General features: G+C 48.3%; 1 protein-coding gene across 1 annotated transcript in view; it reads right to left on the bottom strand.

Moving 5' to 3' along the window:
• Positions 1 to 20,660, bottom strand: part of LOC119386997 (nose resistant to fluoxetine protein 6) — a 93,451-nt gene that overhangs the window by 63,683 nt on the left and 9,108 nt on the right. Inside the window, exon 3 of the mRNA XM_037654302.2 lies at positions 7,448 to 7,696. Coding sequence (XP_037510230.2) covers positions 7,448 to 7,696 — 249 coding nt within the window. The remainder of the gene's footprint in view (positions 1 to 7,447; positions 7,697 to 20,660) is intronic.

Here is a 20,660-nt window from a genome sequence, read left to right as displayed (position 1 = left end):
TAGAAACCTCACACACTAACGGAAACGCCGAGTGAACGTAACGGAAACTTGGTGTGCGCCCCCAATGCTGCTTCGCATCCCCTCATGGTTCCCTTGAGTGGTAGATGGTGTAATTTTTATTAAATATATTCAGCTGGCAGCAGCGTCTCAGTCGCCGCTGCCCATGTCTCTCGCAGCTAAAGCACGCTGTTTCAAGTTACGTGATTAAAGAAGAAACTATTTGCTGCACTACATCATGGGAGCTTTCACAGAGTGTCTCTGCATTAGTTTTACGAGTCCAGCCGTCTTCTACTATGCAAATAATTTCTATCGGCAGGTTTCTTTCTTTCATTTCACTATGTTTAAACCCCAGGGCTTTCGAGAGGAAAATTAAGTGATTACTTACCCCTTCCTGGGCGGTATGGCATGACGCGAGAACGTTATGAATATTTTCTGCGCCAGTTGAAGACCCCGCAGACTAATACTCATCATCGGCGAATTTTCTAACCCTGTGCAGTGCCGACAATGAAACACCCTTGGATAGGTTCGAGCATGCGGTACGGCTCGGCGTTCTGAATCAACATAAAACTTCTCACTCTTGATTTCAGCTTTTGGTGCTTGATGTAGTCGACTTCCTCTCAATCGCGGCTATCCGGTATGCTTTCGTAGCGTTATCTACATTGGCCGAGGTGGAGCAGTTTCGCGTGGCAGTCCGAGAGCCGTGCTGCGCATGTGCGAGGAGCAGTGACGTCACTCGGCGCACGACTGGCGCACCGAAGCCGCCGCAGCCGCGCGTGCCTCGGTGGTCTGCGCATTCCAGAGGAGTGACGTCATAGCTGCTGCAGACGCACTGGTGCCGGCGCGCGCCCAGCTGTGCACCTCCGTTGCGCAGTGGCCGTCTGACGCTGCGCCGAAGCCGCTTGATAGCGCTTCCCATTTTGCACGCATGCGCAGACATATCAGTGGGGTATACACATAGCGGGGAGGAGCTTGAGGAAAAGAAAAACGGAAGGACAGGGAAGTTAGCCAATTGTCAGGCCGGCTGGCTGGCGTTTTCCAGTGTGGTCATGGCAAAGGAGAGCGCAAATGCTGCTAAGCGGCGCAGAAAAGCGGAGAAGCTTGACAACAGGAAAGCTAAGAATAATCAGCTGAACCTTAGCTAGCGCTACGTATATCCTGGCATAGCCGAGCTAAGCAACTGCAATTTTTTTTATCTTGACGGACTGTATTTATGACGACGGCGGATGTAAACGAGTCGTCATAAATTCCTTCGTGACCTTCCTCAAGGCCACATTCTCATCCGACGCCCTTCAGCATAACCCTAATTGGACTTGTCGATGTGGTACCAGAGACTACCAAGATGAGCCTGTATGCAGACGATATCTCCACGTGGGCTTCCGGTGTTTTACGGCCACAGCTTTGTGCAAGACTACAACGTGCAGCGTCGGTCACATCTAAATATTTGCGTTTGCGAGGTCTACAATTGGCGACTGCGAAGTGTGCGGCCCTTGCATTTACGCGCAAAGCAATGCCCCGCTACGGGATTACGATTGATGGCGCTGCCGTACCACATGTAACGCATCACCGATTCCTTGGAGCGGTGACTGACCGGAACTTGTCCTGGTCGAAGCACGTGTCGATGCTTAGGTCCAAACTAAGTAGCTTTATACACATGCTTATATTTACAGGGTGTTTCAGCACAAAGCATAACATAACTAGCACAAAGCATAAAAAAGCAAGAAAACATAGGTGCTACGTGTCTCGAATTGGCACAGTATTGTTCTGAGCCATATAGAGCACGTCAGCATATTTTCTCCAGCCCGCAAAGCTCGATAATTAACAAAGATTGGTCAATGAGCTTTTTAAATAGTAACTCTAGACAAAAATATTCAGTACAAAAGTTGTAGGCGCTTGCTTTTTTAAAACATCGGATTTTTTAATATATTCTAAGATATCTCCCCTGATTAATTTTTTTTTCAGCCTTGGTTTAAAGCGCGCGAATTTTAAAAAAAGTACCACATGACTACCGCCTAACGCGCGGCGCTTTTGGTGCTCTCAAATCCGCGTCTCAAATATAAGTTGAACGAATTATAGAAGAGTGCTCGGCGCACGAAGGTTGATTGAGCAGGCTATCGGTGACTGCGATGGACGTTAAGTGGTGGTAGGGGCGTACTATCTAAAAAAATTCTACGAGAAAGCGGCCGCCAAGTGTGGGTGAATCTTTCATCTCAGTCCTTCATCATGCTGTCACCCTCGCTCCTTCCAATTGTTTCTTCATTCGTGCGAAAAGAAAAGATTGCCTACTCTGCACCAAATGCTGCCTACGGTCTCGTATGGCATTTGCCCGTGGCTGCTACTTTTTCGTCAATTTTTTTTCCTAAAACGGTACGCCCCTTTTTTCGCTTAAGGACGCAGGGTACGCAGGGGACGCAGGACGCAGGGTTCCTTATCAATATCTAGTGCCTCACACATTTTTGCGCATTTTAACACGAAAGTGATTTATGCCGGGGTCCACCAAGACTTCAGTGACGTATTTCCGTCACGGAAATGACGTATAAAAATATACACGATCAGATGGCAAAGAAAAAAAGTTACGTCAACAGGCATCGAACCCACGACCGCTCGGTGCGCAACAACAGATGCCGGGCACGCTAAACACTGCCCCACGGTCACAGACTCTATAGGCTTTACTAACGCGCCTTTTATATCTACCACTCTTCCGGTCGGCCGGGTGGTGTTGCCCTCTGGGAGCGGTAAAGTAATTCGTCATTACTATGGCCTCCGCGATTAGCACCTGCAACGCGTTACACGTCCCTCCCATTCGGCGCGTTTTCAATAGAAGTTCAATTTTGTCAATTCCTTAACACACCGCGAGGTGGCGACCTTAGCCAAGCGTCGGCCACCCTCATAGCTCTGCGACGCGCGTCTGCCTCACGTGGCTGTAACACCGCCTTCCCCGCTCACGCGCTCGCCCCTAGAAAAATCGCGGCCGGGCTACCGGGGCGGCACGACGCACTTTGCGTTTCCCTCTAGTCCGGCCGTGATGTTCAATCACATTTTAACATGCTGTGGGAAGGCGACCAAGTTCTGCGTCCAATATTCGATGCTGTTCTGGCTATCACACCTAGTTCTCTGATTACGCTTTCACCGTTAACTACTACAGCTACCACAATGGCTTGTTTAATCATTTAGCAGGGACGTTAGTCGTCGAGATGGAGATGTACCACCAATCATCAAAGGGGGCACATCCATGTTAAATGGTGCTATAGCTGCCAGACATCAATATACATTGTGCAAACTCTTATATCAATGTACAGTAAACATTCAGTTACTTCTGTAAGGGCACGCTTTACTTTCGTGTACTCCGATTACTATGACGGAGGGATAAACCATGTTTTTTTATTGAGCCAAAAGGGCCAGGTTTTCGAGACCAGCAGACGAGCAGCCAAGCCCCTTTTTAAAGACGATAGTCTTTCTTGGGGAACTTAAGCGCAGACATTTTGGTCTGTCTGTTTGTCTGTCTGTCACCCGTTTCAGCCACCCGGCAAACGTTGAACCACTTGCCCAAGGGCCAGTCATCTTGAACTGGCTTGTAGGTTCATACTTGTGTACATTGTCGATCAAAAAGCAAACATTACGCATAACTGAGGCGCAACATCACTACGTAAGTATTAGGCAGTGTGTTCCTTTACCAGAAAATACATAGATACGTAATCCTAAAGACCCTAGTTTCTTAAGCTGCGCTTAAAATGGCGGCTGCGCTGAAAGTGCGGCGTTGAAAACACAAGACGGCGACGAACGCCCTCTGCCACGGAAGAAGGAAACCCTCTGTACAAGCTCATGTTTCCCGACGTATGCCAGATGGCGCTGATATCTCACGCAGCGCTCGTCTATCGTCTTTCGGCGGGATTTGCAGCGTAGCACGCAGATACGCGGCCAATTTTTCTCAGACCGTGCACGACCTGAGCTTTCTGCCTCGAGGGAATTTTAGATGCGAAGCAGCTTATGGCGGAGTTCAATCCGGTGTGCGGCTTGACCACCCTTACTGCGCGTGCGCATCCTTCCTTCCTCCTCTCCTACGCTCCCCCCCTCTCGCGCGCCTCATTCTCTCCTGCCCAACGCCGCGATGAGCGCCAGCGCATGCGCGTCCCTTTCCTCTCTCCTCTCCTACGCTCCCCCCGTCTCTCGCGGCTGTCGACCGCGTTCCCCGCTCGCCCTGTCAGATTTAACGGCCAGGCTATAGGGAAGGCACGACGCGCGTAGCGTTTTTCTTCGCGTTTCACGACGCTTTGAATGGATGAATGCAGCTTACGGCGCGGGACTTCGCCCCAGCTTAAGAACCTGGCGAGCCAGCTCCTAAAAAAAATTACACCATCTCCCGCTCAAGCGAACCATCTCACCGCTGCTTCGCATCCACACATGGTTCCCTTTAGTGGGAGATGGTGTAGCTTTTTAATATTCGAAAGTGGTAGTTCCCTTGAGCTTAGCAGGTTTTTAAAAAAGTATTCAGGCTACTTAAAGGCACATGGCGTAGGTTTTTTTTAACACACTTGGCATTTACCGAGTCCACTTGCCTTTTGTGTGTGAGACGCGCATGGAAACGCGGTTCTGTGCATTTATGTTGAGCTTAGTTGCGCCTTTGTTGAATTTGTTGCGGCGGCAAAAGATATTCTTGTGTTGACAAATCAGAGAAACTGTTCAGAAAGCGCATTATAATTGGAAGTCGACACGCTTCGGCTATTAACAGAAACGAGACCGGGAGCACTCGTGCGAGCACTTCAGCAAGTAAGCTTTGTGCACATTCTGCGTGCCGCAAGGACAAAATGTTAGCTGTAGTTACAATGGATACTCTTCAATTGATGGGGAGCTTCTACAAACCGTGATTACGAGTAGCTGTGCCTGCACAGAATGCCGAAGAACTGTGTCGTTTTCCGTGGAATGGAAACCCTCAGAACTGCCACCTTTGAAGCAGTTCTAACTTTCAAAAAGGCCTGAATGGCCCGAGTAAGCGTTCTCAAGGCTGTTTGGCATACGACCAAGGAGCAACACCGTGATATGGTTGGGTGAGATCGACCGCCTTCGACAGTATTTGGCCAATAGAAAGACAGAAGATATGCCAAAACAAGCCAGGGAGCCAAGAAAACAAGAAAAGAAGCAAAACGCTGATTGGTGTGATGACTATATATGGCAGGTTGCTCTTAAATAAATTGTTCAGTACATCGCTTTTTTTTTATCCAAACGTGAAATAAGGTTGCTTTTCCTCTTTAACTCTCAATATCTGAAAATCGTTTTTTTTTTTTTAGATTTGCCCAATTTCAAAACAACTTGAAAAAACAGAAGGCTGATTGTTATCTGAATAAAGCAAATATCAATACGAAGCTACTGAACTAAAATGGTGTACGTATGCAGAATAGTTTTCATTTTTTGGCAGTTTCATTTAAATTATAATGACAAAATTTACTTGTTTTGCTAAAAAAATTGCAAAAATGTGAAAACTTCAAATACAATTGTAATTCTAGTCCCATTGCAAGAAGAGACGCCGACGATTGAAATGAAACAAATCCGCACTCTCTACTTCTAATAGCTTAAGAGGAAATGGGTCTAAAGATGCCTTAAAGTGGTACTAACACAAAAATTCGCCGCCGAGATAGCCTGCGGGATCGATTCCCGTGAACATGCGCATATCATATGCAATATATCAACAGCGAATATAGCTTGGAAGGTATTTTAATTGAAATTCGAAGTTTGCGTGAGCGATCGACACCCTCGTGCTATTGACACCCTCAAAGGTGACCCTTGGTGATCCCCCTACTTCCCTCACGAGACCCCACTACAACAAGTTATGATGACGTCATAGCCGCCATTTTTTGTCACGTTCGCTCCAGCAGCCTACTTCTCGGCGGCTGCTCGCGAACCGCGCGGAAGTGCGTCACAGTTCTGTGTGCTGACGTGATTGAGCGCTGCACCCGCTAGGTGGTGATAGTTGCACCCAGAGGCTTGTCGTTTTCGAAACCGAAACTGACACTTGTCGGTAATGAGGAGCCTGTAATTAATTATCTGTCGCGCGCTCCAGCAAACGATGGGCCGTGTTATGAGTAACAGGCCCCCAGAAACACATTGCGGCAAAAAAAAAAGCGCGAGGCCAAAATTTTTGCGTCAGTACCCCTTTAAGATACATGGAAGGTTGGGGCCTACCCTGTGCCCTAAACATAGGTCGGCAAAAAAATTGGAGCTCACTCAGACTCACTCAAGAAATATATTTTGCTCTTAGAGCTCACTCGGACTCAGACTCACCAAAGGTTTCCTCAGCCGGACTCACTCGGACTCAGACTCACTATACGTTTTCACAACGGGACTCACTCCGAGTCCACCTCACCAGCACATTACTCAGCCGGACTCTCACAGACTCAGACTCACGGCGTGACCTTGTGTCATACTGAGCCTGAGTGAGTCGACTCATGAGTCTGTTAGCGTGAAATTTGCTTTTTCGATCATGGTGTCAATGCTCCTTAACGACAATATCTCACATAATTGATGCTCTACGATACGTCATTAGATCTTGTACCGTTTTATACGAGGTATTGGAGTTTTTAATCAAGTAAGGACATTTTTATGAAATACGCCACTCACACAAGATATTTATATCATGAACTTCCCGTAGAAGAGTTTGCGGGGGAAGTCATTGCACCCCCCTCCCAACTCACGCCCCTGATCAATAAACATTGAGATGCATGAATGGTAGTGCGTTGAGGTATATGTGAATAGACTTGAGTATAGACTTAAGCCTATATAAGGCAGATAGTAATGTTGAACGTCAGTAGATAGGACCATAGGTCGGCAATAACAGGTGGAGCTCACTCAGACTCACTCAAGAAATATACTTTGCGCTTAGGGCTCACACGGACTCAAACTCACCAAAATATTACTCACCCGGACTCACTCAGACTCAGACTCACGGCCCGATATGAGTCTGAGAGAGTCGACTCATGAGTGAGTTTGCCGACCTATGCTCGTGTGACAGCTGTCCATGCTTTCCACCTTGCTTATATATATAAGTAACTGACAGTGCATTGCAGACAAGGAACCAAGGCTCAGAACAAACCCTCGAGGGCCGAATTTCTCTATTAGACAGCAGAATGGTCCTCACCGAAGTTCTACCGGTAAGACACCACACTGGTAAGGCACACACATGGAACGCTGTTCCTTCGCCGCACTTTCATAGCAGTTGTCTTTATGAATGAAACATTTCCATCGCATGAAATTGCTCCCATGTTCTTTCTAGATACCTTATGTCCTGGGTATGTGTTCCTGCTCCCGTTATACCTGTGACTCTCAAGCAGATTGTCATGGACGGGACAATCTAATCGCATCTCAACGAATCTCAACTCATGTAATAGCGATTTTGCTTCCTCCACAACTTCCTTCGACTCATAATTATTATCAGTTGACAACAAGTGCGCGTACTCACGTCTGAACGCCCAAGGCTCCAGGTTCTGGAAAGCTCGCATCGTCCGTAGCAGGCCCACGCTGCATTCCGGCCGCACATCCGCCCCGAGCAGCTTTGTCCGCACCGAGTCCGGTATGCTTGCCATGGCACGGGCCATGACGTTTCGCAGGGTTTTACCGTACTGCGAGATCTCCTGTTCCTCTGGGGACAGCGTCGTCCTTGCCGGTGCGAGTGTCGACAGGTGTTCCCAGAGGGCTGTCGTTGCATTGTCTGCGCGCGTAAACTGAGCGAAGAAGGGTAGCAGTATACACGCTGTCGCGAGCGCTAATCGCATGATAGAAGGCTCGTTGCTGCCTGTTAATTTCGTCTGCGGTGGTGCACTCGTTCCTGCTGCTTGCTTCAACGTGCGAAGCGCAGGTCGCACCGTGCGCTCTACCCACAGCGAGTCCGACTGTCTACCACTCGGCAGATTTCGCAATACCTACGGGTATCGGGGAAGGCCCTTCTGAGAAGACAAAGAGAATGAAATAAACAAAACAAAAACGAAAAATTAAGACCGACGTGAGAAAGAAAGAAAGAAAGAAAGAAAGAAAGAAAGAAAGAAAGAAAGAAAGAAAGAAAGAAGAATGAAGAAAGAAAGAAAGAAAGACGCACAGAAATACGAAGCACGTCCGACGGGAGAGCCCGTTCAACGACCGTTCGCGGTTTTAACCGAGGAAAAGCGCAGGTAATACGCAAGAAAGAGGGTGCACCTGGTTAACCACCCAGCTAAAGCTACAGATTCTACGTTGCTGTGTTGCGATGCCGCATCACAAGCAGTATGTACACCTCCGCCGGGAATTGGAACGTACACGCAACAGGTCACCGTTCGACGTTATTCAGCGCACGCAGCAGCGTCCCATTATCCATATTCCATGAAACTAACAACACTCGCAGCTCGTGTGGTAGCTCAATCAACTTCGACGATTATCTACACTAACACACAAGGAATCTAAATACGCGGCAATGCGTCTTTTCTTCTTTCTTTCTTTTTCCTCTCTCTCTCTCTTTCATTCTTTCTTTCTTTCTTTCTTTGCGCAGTGAAGAGAACGCCACCGTACTCGGCGACTAAAGAAACAACACCGGGCTGACTGGTTGACGCAAGTGCGTACGCTCTTTCTCTCACTCTAGAAGAGAACCTTCGCGGCCTTTTTTCGCCGTAACCTTCAACTCTCCCTATCGCTTTTCTTTTGCACATTTCCCCATCGCTACGTAGCAACAAATCGGTGGCGTTATTTGGTCGGAGCATGTTCAGCTCGGCATGCAGGCAGCGTGATCGATTGCACACTTGTAAACGAAAACTGCTCAAATGTGATGTTATGGAGACAGAAATAGCTGCTCGTTTCTGCCTCTTATTAAGAAGCAGAAAGCCGTACTGTCTCTTATTAAGGACAGACATGTTTCTGTCGCGTAAGCACATGAAATCTATTTCAAACCGAAAATACTTTGCCACAACTAACATGACATTGACGCGACTAATTAAGAAACTCGTTAATTAACTTCTTAATCACTGACTTGAGGGCACTTGTTTATATTACAAAGGTGCAGTGCGCGCCAGTTTATGGCGCAACCATTTTTTTAGAAATCACGAAAGTTGCACGTAATCAGAAATATTCGTCATCACTTTTCAAGGGTGATACCGAAACTGACCGCGCCCAGGAAACGCGGCCTCTCTGTTATGTCATATCAGACCGGAACCACCTGGGACAAGGAAAGAGTGAAATCGTAACCAATAATAATAATATCTGGGGTTTAACGTCCCAAAACCACGATACGATTATGAGGGACGCCGCAGTGGAGGGCTCCGGAAATTTCGACCACCTGGGGTTCTTTAACGTGCACCTAAGTCTAAGTACACGGGCCTCAAACATTTCCGCCTCCATCGAAAATGCAGCCGCCACGGCTGGGATTCGATCCCGTGACCTTCAGGTCAGCAGTCGAGCGCCATAACCACTAGACCACAATGGCGGGGCGAAATCGCAATCAAAGCACACCGAAGCGAAATCTGGTCAGGAAAATCGGAAAGTATTCTGAAATACATAAGTAGACAGTTTATTCTTTGCGTGCTTTGTGTGGTGCTTATTTGTTTTTTTTTTCTTAAACTATAAACAGGGGCTATTTCGCCTATCTGCAAGAATAAATAGCGTAGTGGCTGCCACTGAGTGTTACGCCTCACAGAGAAAGAGAGGTTGATATCGCGGTTTTCTTGGGCACAGCTCGAAAGAAACATATAAGCACCAAGCACCACACGCAAAGGTAAGGCGATCCGCTGGACAAGTGAGATTACTCGCTGCTTCTCACGAAAGGATACGACCGCAACGCGCCTTCATTCAAATTTCGTCACTTCTTGTCCCGCTTAGTTCTGGTCTGACGTAACAGAGTGACCGCGTTTCCTGCGCGCTGGGCGCGATCAGCTTCGATATCTCCCATAACATTCGATTATCAATATGTCAAATTACGAGCAACTTTTGTGATTTCTAAAAAAAAATGAGCATGCCATATATTGTCGTATACTACCACTTTTTTAGTATAAACTGCTGCCCTCTGGTCATTAGCGAAAAAGTTAATTAAGGCGTTTTAGTTAGTTTAGGCATTAGTGTCATTTTTGACGCGGCAAAGTATTTCCGCCTAGACGTACAAGCTTCTTCACACTTAGGGGAAAACTCGGAGCGAATTGCAAGGCGCTCCGAGTTTTCCCTTAAGTGTGAAACAGCCTGTACATTCGTCCGCGAAAACGACAGCAGCCTTACTGTGATAAGATTTTTATAAAAAATATGCATTGTATAACAAAAAAAAAAGAAAAGCACCCTGACGAATACCGGCTTTAAAAGAAGGCGCGACGATGCTCTGGGCACAATGCGGTCGCACCTAACACGCATTGAGAGTCCTGTCGATCTCAATTGGTTTGTTTACAACTGCTGGAGTGTGCCAAATTGACGTCATCCGCGCGTACTTCGAATCAATCGCTTGCTCATTATTATATGTATTAACCAAGGGGTGGATGTTCTTTGAACAACGTTCGTAATTCAATGGGCCGTACGAGGAAAAAAAGACACAAAAATTAAGTGAGATCCACATCTTCGTGGGATTTTTTTATCTCCGCTGCTAGGTGTACAGCAGTGGAATACAAAATATTACATATTGATAAGCGGCGGTGCCAACTAGTGAACTTGTGTGTGTGTGTGTGTGTGTGTGTGTGTGTGTGTGTGTGTGTGTGTGTGTGTGTGTGTGTGTGTGTGTGTGTGTGTGTGTGTGTGTGTGTGGTGTGTGTGTGTTGTGTGTGTGTGTGTGTGTGTGTGTGTGGTGTGGTGTGTGTGTGTGGGTGTGTGTGTGTGTGTGTGTGTGTGTGTGTGTGTGTGTGTGTGTGTGTGTGTCAGGGCTGGGCAGAGATACCCAGAAAATTATTCCGGAATACAGATATCGAAATACATGAACTGGAAGCCTAAAATACAGATACTGAGATACATTTGCTTTTAACGTAACGGGATATTTCGGAGATACTTTGCAATAAGACGAAAAAAGTATTCCGGAATACAGTTACAGTCGATACAGATACTGGAATACTTTTTTTTCAAGATGCTCATACTACGCAAAGACACTTATTAGTGCAGCATAATGTTGTAAATAAAGTTACAGCGCATCGAAACGTTCAGTTCATTTATTTATTTATTACAGTACCCTCAGTGCCATTAAGACATTGCTGGGAGGGGTGGACAACGTACATAATTAGCAATAATGACATAATTACAAGTATCAATTGCAATAAAAATACACTATTTCACAGCAACAGTAACAAGGATTGGACATTGAAATCGACATACTTGGCGAACAAACTAAGCTATGCTAGAAATGGCACACTTTAAGCAAATCACTCGAATCACTAATGAACACCAGTGAATTGAGAAAAAATATGCATTTACTTTGCACATAAGATCTGCTTTGCTGAGAAGGCTGCTGTTTGAGCTTCTCAAATAGGCTGTCTTCTAACAGCGTCGGTTCAGCCTCAACACAAGACTCACGAAAGAAAAAAGTCTGTCTACCGCTGAAGGCGAGCACAAATTCGTGTTATAATGAATAAATATCGCCTTCATAGCCGGATTGCCCTGCAGCGTGGCGATATCTCTTCTCGGGTCATCTAGATACCGAAATGCTTCCGCCCTCGCTTGGGTTGTTCTGACTGTTCAGAATCCGAAGTCTGTCCCCATCTTCGGAATCCTAAGCCTCTGACCCTATCTGCTTCAATGAAGCTGTCACCACCACCGACGCTACCAGCACCCATTTCAGAAAGCCGCAACAGGCGAAGTCGGCTCCGGCGGTGGGGGAGCCTGCTACCACAAAAGACCGTTTCACGCATGTAGTCAATTAGGAACGCACCCTGACATTGGAGAGGTGGCTGAACGCGCGTCAAAGATAGCCATCTTCTAGTCCCTTCCGCCGCGACTACGGGAACTGCTTTTGGAAGTGCCGCCGCTTTGAGAACTGAATGCACGCGAAGCGTTGCAAAGGCTGCTCCAAGGCGGTATCCGCGCGGGGGGTCGCGAAGTAATAGCTTGCCACCCAAAAAAATTAGTCGTGCTGCACTGACCTTGAGAGACAGCGACTTTCGTCGGCAGAGGCCGACAACACTGCCCCCGCGATTCTGCCGTCTGCGGCGTCGCGCGCTTTACCACATGGACCATTCTGTGCTTGAGCGGAAACCATGCATCGCCGCCCTATCTGTCGGCGACCGGCGGCGCGCCTTTGCTTCTCTTGGCACGAAAAAAAAAGACGCCATTCCCCCATTGGAAACACGTCTCAGCTCATTTCCGACACAAAAAAAACAATGTAACGAGGTACCCGTGTCCAGCATAGTATCGCGATACAGGCGATATACCGTAAATGTATTTCACTACTGAGATACAAACTCATTTTTCAAATGTATCTCGATACAGAAATACAGATACTCAAAAGTATCTCTGAAATACTATCGCGATACTCTTGTATCGCGATACTGCCCAGCCCTGGTGTGTGTGTGTGTGTGTGTGTGTGTGTGTGTGTGTGTGTGTGTGTGTTTGTAAGCCAAATGTCATTTTATATTTCTTACATCGCAAAAACCTGCATTCCATTTGATGAGCTGATTCTCTCAGTGTTCGTGCGTGCGTACGTGCGTGTTTGTGTGTTCGCTCTTCCGTTCATTATTTCGAAACAGAACAACAAAACGTAATGATGCTTACGCTCAGTAAGGCCCAACTATAGTTTTGCTCTTTTGATTTTGGTCACGGCTGCCTGATTTTGGTCACAACTTTTGATTTCCGGTCACGGCTGCCTCATTTCGGTCAGGGCGAATCGCAAGCACACTCGTGTACTTAGATTAGGGTGTGCCCTAAAGAGCTCCAGGTGGTCGAAATTAATCCTAAGTCCTCCACCACTGTGTGCCTCATACTCATATCGTCGTTTTGGCCTGCGAAATACCGATATTACGTCATCACGTCAAGAGCACGAAGATGCCTCCTAGTGAAACCACGGCACTTCTTCAGATAGCCATAGACACATACACGCGATATCGCATTCACGTGAGCGCAAGTGCAATCCACGCAGATTCGGCTACGCGCAAACCCACAAAACCTCTTTTCCGCGTGTTACCTATATAGCCACTTATACTGTCGTTGCTTGCGCTCCTGCGGCAAGACTTCTTCGTCTAAAGACATGTAAATGCGTCGAACTCTTTGAAGAATTCATTTTCGTGAAGCTGGTATATTTTTGAACAATTACAAAATTTTTATTTGTCTCGCAAAACTGCGAACTGTAACGGTTAAAAACATTCGGTGTATACGTTACGGCGCGACCTGCGGCACCCCACGATGCAGACTTTGTTCCCAATTGGCAGCTGACGCTTACTCCATGTAATTTTGCGCGAAACGTTGGCGTCATAATTCGTTAAACGACGCCGTGGCGGTCGCCATTGCTGCTTCCCTCTATTTGTCTACAGGAACGAGAAATGCCTAAAGTGAAGCGATAATTTTCGCCCACTGTCAACCGAACACTCCCGTTTGCATTTTACAACTTTTCATTACATAGGTCGCGCGTGAGGAACAACAATGAACGGGCGCGTTCGTCTGGATCGGAGGCCAAAACGTCCAAATGAAAAACGACGAGAAAGCCGTCAAGGTCGATGATGACGCGCGCTGACGTAACATCTTGCCCCTTTGCCATCCCTCTCCGTGTTGCTTCCAGTGCACTCGTCGAGACTAAGAAGAGAGATAGCACTGAGAGCCCGCCGATAAAGTACCTCTAACTCCACTTATATTTGGCTGCTTCGAAAAGTTTTTACGGCAGGAGATTCGCGAGTGAATCTGGCCCAGCAGTGAAGTCATTCCGCGATTACTGGGAAAGGTCTTCGATGGCCCCTTTGTAGAGAAGCTGAAATACTTTTAGAACAAAAAAATACCGAGGTGCGTGTAATAATTGTTTTTACCTAGAATTTGAAAACTGACCTGAGGCTACGCTTAAGTGCACGTAAATAGAATTCGCTGGCAAGAAACAACGGCTATTGCCACAGGTTGCGTATCCACAGAGTGTACGCGATACGTTTCGGTTACGTTGCTCTCGGACATTCACAATTCGGTCATGATGCAACATTGTAATGCAGTTGAAGATTTTACACCGTTGCCGTATCTATCTGCACTTCAGGCCTCCTAAAAGAGCACTGACATCAAATTTACGCACGTTAAGATTTTTGCATCCACAAGTAGTTATTAACCCCCTAGTAGTGCAAATGCAACTGAGAGACGAACAACTATCTGTTTTATTGATTTATATTACATGTATCTAGCGTGATTCCAAACGGCCGACAAGCCCGTCACTTTTTAGCGCTGGCAGCGCTTCCTCGCGGTCACTTCCAGACCGCGCCTCAGCTGACTTGTCCACAGAAAAGAGTGACGTGATGCTCAGCTGCTCAGCTAACATTTCGTCTGCTAGGCGCACATGTCCCGTCATGACTTTCCACCAGCATCGCCGTCGTCGCCGTCCAAACTGTCGACTGTGTTGAAGACGACACTCTGGAACTCGGAATCGCCGCGATTCGCGACGTCTCAAACCATTTTCGCTTCGAACCTTTAGAAAACATCGGTTCAAAAAGTCACAGTTTCGCTGCAACGGCGAAGCAATGAATGCGATAGCAATAAATTGGAATATAACGCGAAGAGCGGAAAACAGCTCGAAATTGCCAGCGCGTCGCTCGAGCCCAAAGGACGCACGAAAAGAACGCACACAGGACGAGCGCGAACTAATGCGTCGCAGCTCGGCACTTGAAGCGCAGTGCTCAAACATAAAGCAGGACGCACTAAACGAACGAACAGGTACACACAAGACGAGCGCTGATTGTCACAGTTGTTACTTATTTCTGTTTGAACAGCGCGCTCCTTCGCAAACGCGGCCGCTGCAGCGAGCGCAGTGAACTTCGTACCCTCCGCTCCACCCCAGAGGCCGCCCCTTTTTTCCTCGAGGTGAGCGCACGAAGGCGACCACGCCCTGTAGGGCGAGGAGCAACGGCGTTCGCATGAGCGGGGCGACGATGTTTAAAGCGCGCCACGCGCGCACGTCACGCCATCTATGTGGTCACTAAGAAAGCATGCTTAAGGAAATGGTGTATATAAATAGCTTGCCGTTGCTGTTCGTGGTCTAACGCCGCTCTCTGGCAAGCAAGAGGCCGCACGTTCGAGTCCGCGCGTCGGAAAGTTTTCCTGAATTATTTTTCTTTGTGGCTTTTATATATATATATATATATATATATATATATATATATATATATATATATATATATATATATACACACGGTGAATGACGGCGACGGCAAAAATCAGTCGAGACTGTCCATATAATTGCTATCGCAATAAAATGCATGCCGTTGCAAGCAGCAACGAGGAGGTGCCCGGGGACGCACGTTTGGGCCACGCTCGCTGGCGTGTCTCAATTAGCTATATCAGAGAATTTTAGCGTGCACGGCATTCCGGTATAAACAAAGGGGGTCTATGGAATATCGGTATAGTGAATGCACGCCAGCGGATAAATAAAATACGTTAGGTTTATACAATAAAAATTCCGTGCTTGCCAGGTTTTTCTTTGCGCCGCCAGATGGCCCCACCTATCCCGCCTCTCACGGTTACGGCTGCAGCAACCCGGTATTACGCTAGCGCAAGGAAATCTACGGACTAACTAAAATTTACTATTAATGCTACCTGCGTGTTACTTCTTAGCGATGACATTTATTTATACGCTATATAAAGACGTTTATTAGCGGGCACTCGGCGACGATAAACGACTGCGACAGTCAAGGCGGGGTGCCGACTCTGAGCGCGAGGAGCGTGCTGTCCCAGAAGAGCGGAAGAGGACGACCCACTAGTAAGCGCTCGAGAGGGCGACCCATTAGAGGCTTCCAACGCTTCGCTACAATTACCCCGGGTACGAAAAGGGAGCCGCCTGGCGACCTAACTGCTTGTCACTATGAGCTGGTCATGGTAGGGTTTCAGGCGCTGCACGTTGACAATGTCGCGCCCTCGACGGCGCATGTCCGAAGATGGTTCAAGGGGTTCGATCACGTAGTTGACCGGGGACGTGCGTTCGACGACACGGTAGGGGCCGTCGTATTTCGGCAGTAGTTTTGAAGAGAGGCCAGGTGCAGTGGTAGGGACCGAGAGCCATACGAGTGCTCCAGGGAGGAACGTGGGCGCAGAAGTGGTGGTGTCACCGCGAATGCTCTTCTGCCGCTCTTGGTCATTCGTGGTAAATGTCTTGGCAAGCTCCCGACACTCCTCAGCGAGTCTTGCTGTGGCAGAAATAGGCGCACACTCAGACGGGTCCGGCTTGTAGGGAAGGATTGTGTCGATCGTGTGCGACGGGTGCCTGCCGTACAATAAGAAAAAGGGCGAGAAACCAGTAGTGCTCTGCGGGGCGGTATTATAGGCGTAGGTGACAAAAGGCAGAATGGCATCCCAATTTGTGTGATCGGCGGCGACGTACATCGAGAGCATGTCGCCGAGCGTGCGGTTAAAGCGTTCGGTGAGGCCATTCGTCTGCGGGTGGTAAGCAGTAGTTTTCCGGTGAACAACGTTGCACTCTTTGAGAATGGCTTCGACGACTTCGGACAAGAAGACACGACCTCGATCGCTGAGCAGCTCCTGGGGTGGACCGTGGCGCAGCATGAATCGGTGCAGCAGGAAGGAGGCAACATCGCGCGCTGTAGCCGCTGGGAGGGCGGCAGTTTCGGCGTATCGCGTAAGGTGGTCAACAGCGACGATGGCCCAGCGGTTACCAGCCGACGTTAGAGGAAGTGGTCCATACAAATCGATGCAAACGCGCAAAACGGCCGGTCAGGGCAAGGTAGAGGTTGCAGACCTGCCGGCGACAGGTGCGTTGAAGTTTTGCGGCGCTGACAATCGATGCAGGAGCGAACGAACTTCTGCACGTAGCGGTACATCCCTCGCCAAAAGTACCGTTGGCGAATGCGGTGGTAGGTTTTCGATACCCCAGAGTGTGCACACTGCGGGTCAGAGTGGAACGACTCGCATATGTCAGAACGCAGACTGCGGGGTATTACGAGTAGCCACTGGCGGCCGTCGCCGTAATTGCGTCGGTGGAGTAGGTCGTCGCGAACGGCGAAATGGTGCGCTTGACGACGCAATGCGCGAGTGGATGGTGTCGCCGATGGATCACTCAGCAAGGCTATCAGTGAGGCAATCCAGTGATCTTTGCGCTGTTCAGTGGCGATGGTTTGAATGTCGATAGACGAAACGGCATTGTGAGACACTGAGCTGGAAGTATTGTCGTCAGGCAAGGGGGAGCGCGAGAGTGCGTCGGCGTCAGCATGCTGGCGTCCGTTGCGGTACAGCACGCGGATATCGTAGTCCTGTAGGCGAAGTGCCCAGCGGGCGAGGCGGCCTGAGGGATCCTTCAATGACGACAACCAGCATAGTGCATGATGGTCGGTGATGACATCAAATGGGCGACCATACAAATAAGGTCGGAATTTCGTAAGGGCCCAGATGATCGCCAGGCATTCCTTTTCGGTGACGGTGTAATTGGTCTCGGCTTTAGTAAGCGTACGACTTGCATATGCCACGACATATTCAGGGAACCCTGGTTTGCGCTGCGCAAGGACAGCGCCAAGGCCAACACCGCTAGCGTCTGTGTGTACCTCTGTAGGGGCCGCAGGGTCGTAGTGGCGTAGTATGGGAGGCGACGTCAACAAACGACGGAGCTTTGCGAAAGCGTCGTCGCACTCCGACGACCACGAATGGAGGGGCCCGTTACTTCCAAGAAGCTTCGTCAGTGGCGATATGATAGTCGCGAAATTTCGAATGAAGCGCCGAAAGTAGGAACACAGTCCTACGAAACTGCGCAGTTCTTTGACGGACGTAGGTTTGGGGAACTCAGTCACGGCCCGAAGCTTGGCGGGATCAGGAAGAATTCCGTCCTTGGACACGACGTAGCCGAGGATTGTCAGCTGCCGTGCTGCAAACCGGCACTTCTTTAGATTCAGTTGCAGACCGGCGTCTCTCAAACGTCGGTGCCATCTGCGCCAGTGAAGACCGGAGGGTCGCGGATACGAGGCACACCTGGGCAGGAGGTCGGTGTAGGCGGGGCCGTTTGCTGGGAGGCGTCTTGAGGCATCGTAGGCGGCAGGGTACGGGATCGCAGAGCTAGGGGCATCGAATGAGGGCCGAAGTTGTTGTGAAAGCCCAGCACCTCCACCAAATTATAAAGACGTTTATTAGCGGGCACTCGGCGACGATAAACGACTGCGACAGTCAAGGCGGGGTGCCGACTCTGAGCGCGAGGAGCGTGCTGTCCCAGAAGAGCGGAAGAGGACGACCCACTAGTAAGCGCTCGAGAGGGCGACCCATTAGAGGCTTCCAACGCTTCGCTACAGCTACTACATTTTGATAGCTTGTGGTCGTGTTGACGTGTACCGTACGTGTAATGAAACGACACACTCATTCCGCTTTTTCCGCGCTTCCAACAACGCAACTGCAGCTCACAACGCTTCCCCGACATGCTGACTGACGAACACACGTCGAATCATGCTCTTTCCTTTCGCCTGTCTTTTCTTGATGGTTTGCGTCGTGTAATTTTATGAAATCACTCAAAGCGGCGCGACGAAGATCAGGCGTGAAGACTGAGAGCGTTTCCAGGCGTCGGCGCCACGATAAGAACACTCGGATCGTCGACGTCATCGCTACAAGCGCGTCGTCACTCAGGATGGTATGCGCCACACCGAACACGTCACAGTAGTGTCGATGTCGCAGGGTGTAGAAAGCCCCTTTGAGCCTTTGCCCTCTAAATAAAATAACTTCTAGGTAACGCACACCCTTAAAATTTGGTCAAAAATACTTATGCATACCGGGAAATCGAATGAAGGACACATCTTCAGCTTGAAATTTTATGTCAGTGCCCCTTCAAGAAAAAAAAAAACGCTATCGCCGACGGCAGCGACAACCATGCCTCGCTTACTGCAGAAAGCAAAGTGTCGACTCTCAAATGTGTTTAAAATGTGAATTTATGCATACACATTGCAACGCTGCCACATCTTTTTTTGGTCGCTATGAAACGAGCGCATGCGATATGGTGATCGATTAGAACATTTCTTTTATCAAAATAAATTTTACCCTTATAGTAAGCGATGCCACTGAAATACCCGATCCACACAAAAAAAAAAATAAATAAAGGCAGCTTCGCACTAGTGGTGCTCAGCCTGAAGGAAGTGCAGAGCTGGGCGGCCTGCTTTGTTTCTCTTTACTTTTCTCTTTCCTCCTCTCTTTCTTTCTTTTTCTCTCCTCTCTCTGTTTTTCTATGTAGCTTTTTTCTGTGTTTATTTCTGTTTATTTATTTCTCTATCTATTTCATTCACTTGCTCTTTCTTTCTCTTTCTTTGATTATCTCTCTCTCTCTGCCTTTCTCTCTAGTTCTCTCTTTCTCATTCTTTCTATGCTATGCTTTGCTCTCTCCTCGTCACCATCACTTCACTTTCCCATCCCATTGCTATAATATACTATACAAGGCTATGCAATGCTCTGGGTTCGAATTCCGCCTCCCGAAGAAATCTTTTTTCGCCAAGAATGTTTCTGTTTCTCTTTCTTTCTTTCTTTCTCTCTCTCTCTTTTTACGCGTTCTCTCGTCCATTGAACTTATTGCATCCCAGGCCGGAGGAATCGGCGCACGTGCTCTGGGAGCAAATCAGAAGACGAAGAAGAAGAGGAAAAGGAGGTCGAACAGAGCGCGTGCCGGTTCACGATGATGATCATTTCTGTTCACCCGTCACGGACCAACGGCCAGCTTAAACATATCCGTTGTGAAAAACTAGAAAAAAACACTCACGCCTTATGACGGAGGCGGCTACAGCAGCAGAACCAATGTTCCTTTCCGACACCCTTACCAGTGTACTGCACATTAGAAAAAAAAAAGCGGTGCAGAAAGGCAAGCAAAGCTAAAATCGGAAACGAAACCATTTTTGCAGCTTCTGTAAGATGCGAGCAATATCTCTTTTAATGTAGTTCCTCCCTCAGCCGTATTTTCTCATGAGGTCACCTCAAAGTACAGGTGCGTCCACGAGGCAAGTCGCGCGCTCCGTGGGCCCGAGAACGCGAAATTATTTTAGGAACTTTCTTCGCGCAATTCAAATAATTTAAATCAAGCGAGCTAACTTATGTCCTCTTAAAACAGTGCTGCGAAAACGTAGCCTCTGTAATCAGAAGTTTGGTCGCAATACCAGAATGTACTTATGTTCAGTACACTGGACACTAGGATGCAATTGGCGCGCACCGTGCTAAACATGGGGAGGAGAGAAAAAGTAGGAGGGAGAGACACGAGACAGTCTCGAAGCACAGCCATAATAAATTATAGAGGGGAAGGCTGGGAATTCTACCAAGAATATTTAGCGCGAGGAGGGAGCGGCGTCGGAGGATGTTGGCTTGTGGATGCTAGCAGCGCTCACTATCTATTTTTGATGAGCCCATGCAGCATAAAAGAAAATAAAAGAGGAGCATGATGGGAATTATACGACGAGCACGAGGCAGTAGCAGCTTCGGAGCAGCTTCTGGACGCGACGCACGCTCCATGCTAAGTATTTTTTTCCTCTACGGTGCTAAACGCCGCGTGCGACAGTTATCCATGCGAAACATTTCTTTTTTCTTTATCTCGGGTAAAAATAAACTGTTGCTGA

Source organism: Rhipicephalus sanguineus, chromosome 1 (genome assembly GCF_013339695.2).
Source record: "Rhipicephalus sanguineus isolate Rsan-2018 chromosome 1, BIME_Rsan_1.4, whole genome shotgun sequence".
NCBI lineage: Eukaryota > Metazoa > Arthropoda > Arachnida > Ixodida > Ixodidae > Rhipicephalus > Rhipicephalus sanguineus.
The sequence above is the reverse complement of the archived record's forward strand: the minus strand, read 5'-3'. Positions and strand labels throughout refer to the sequence as shown.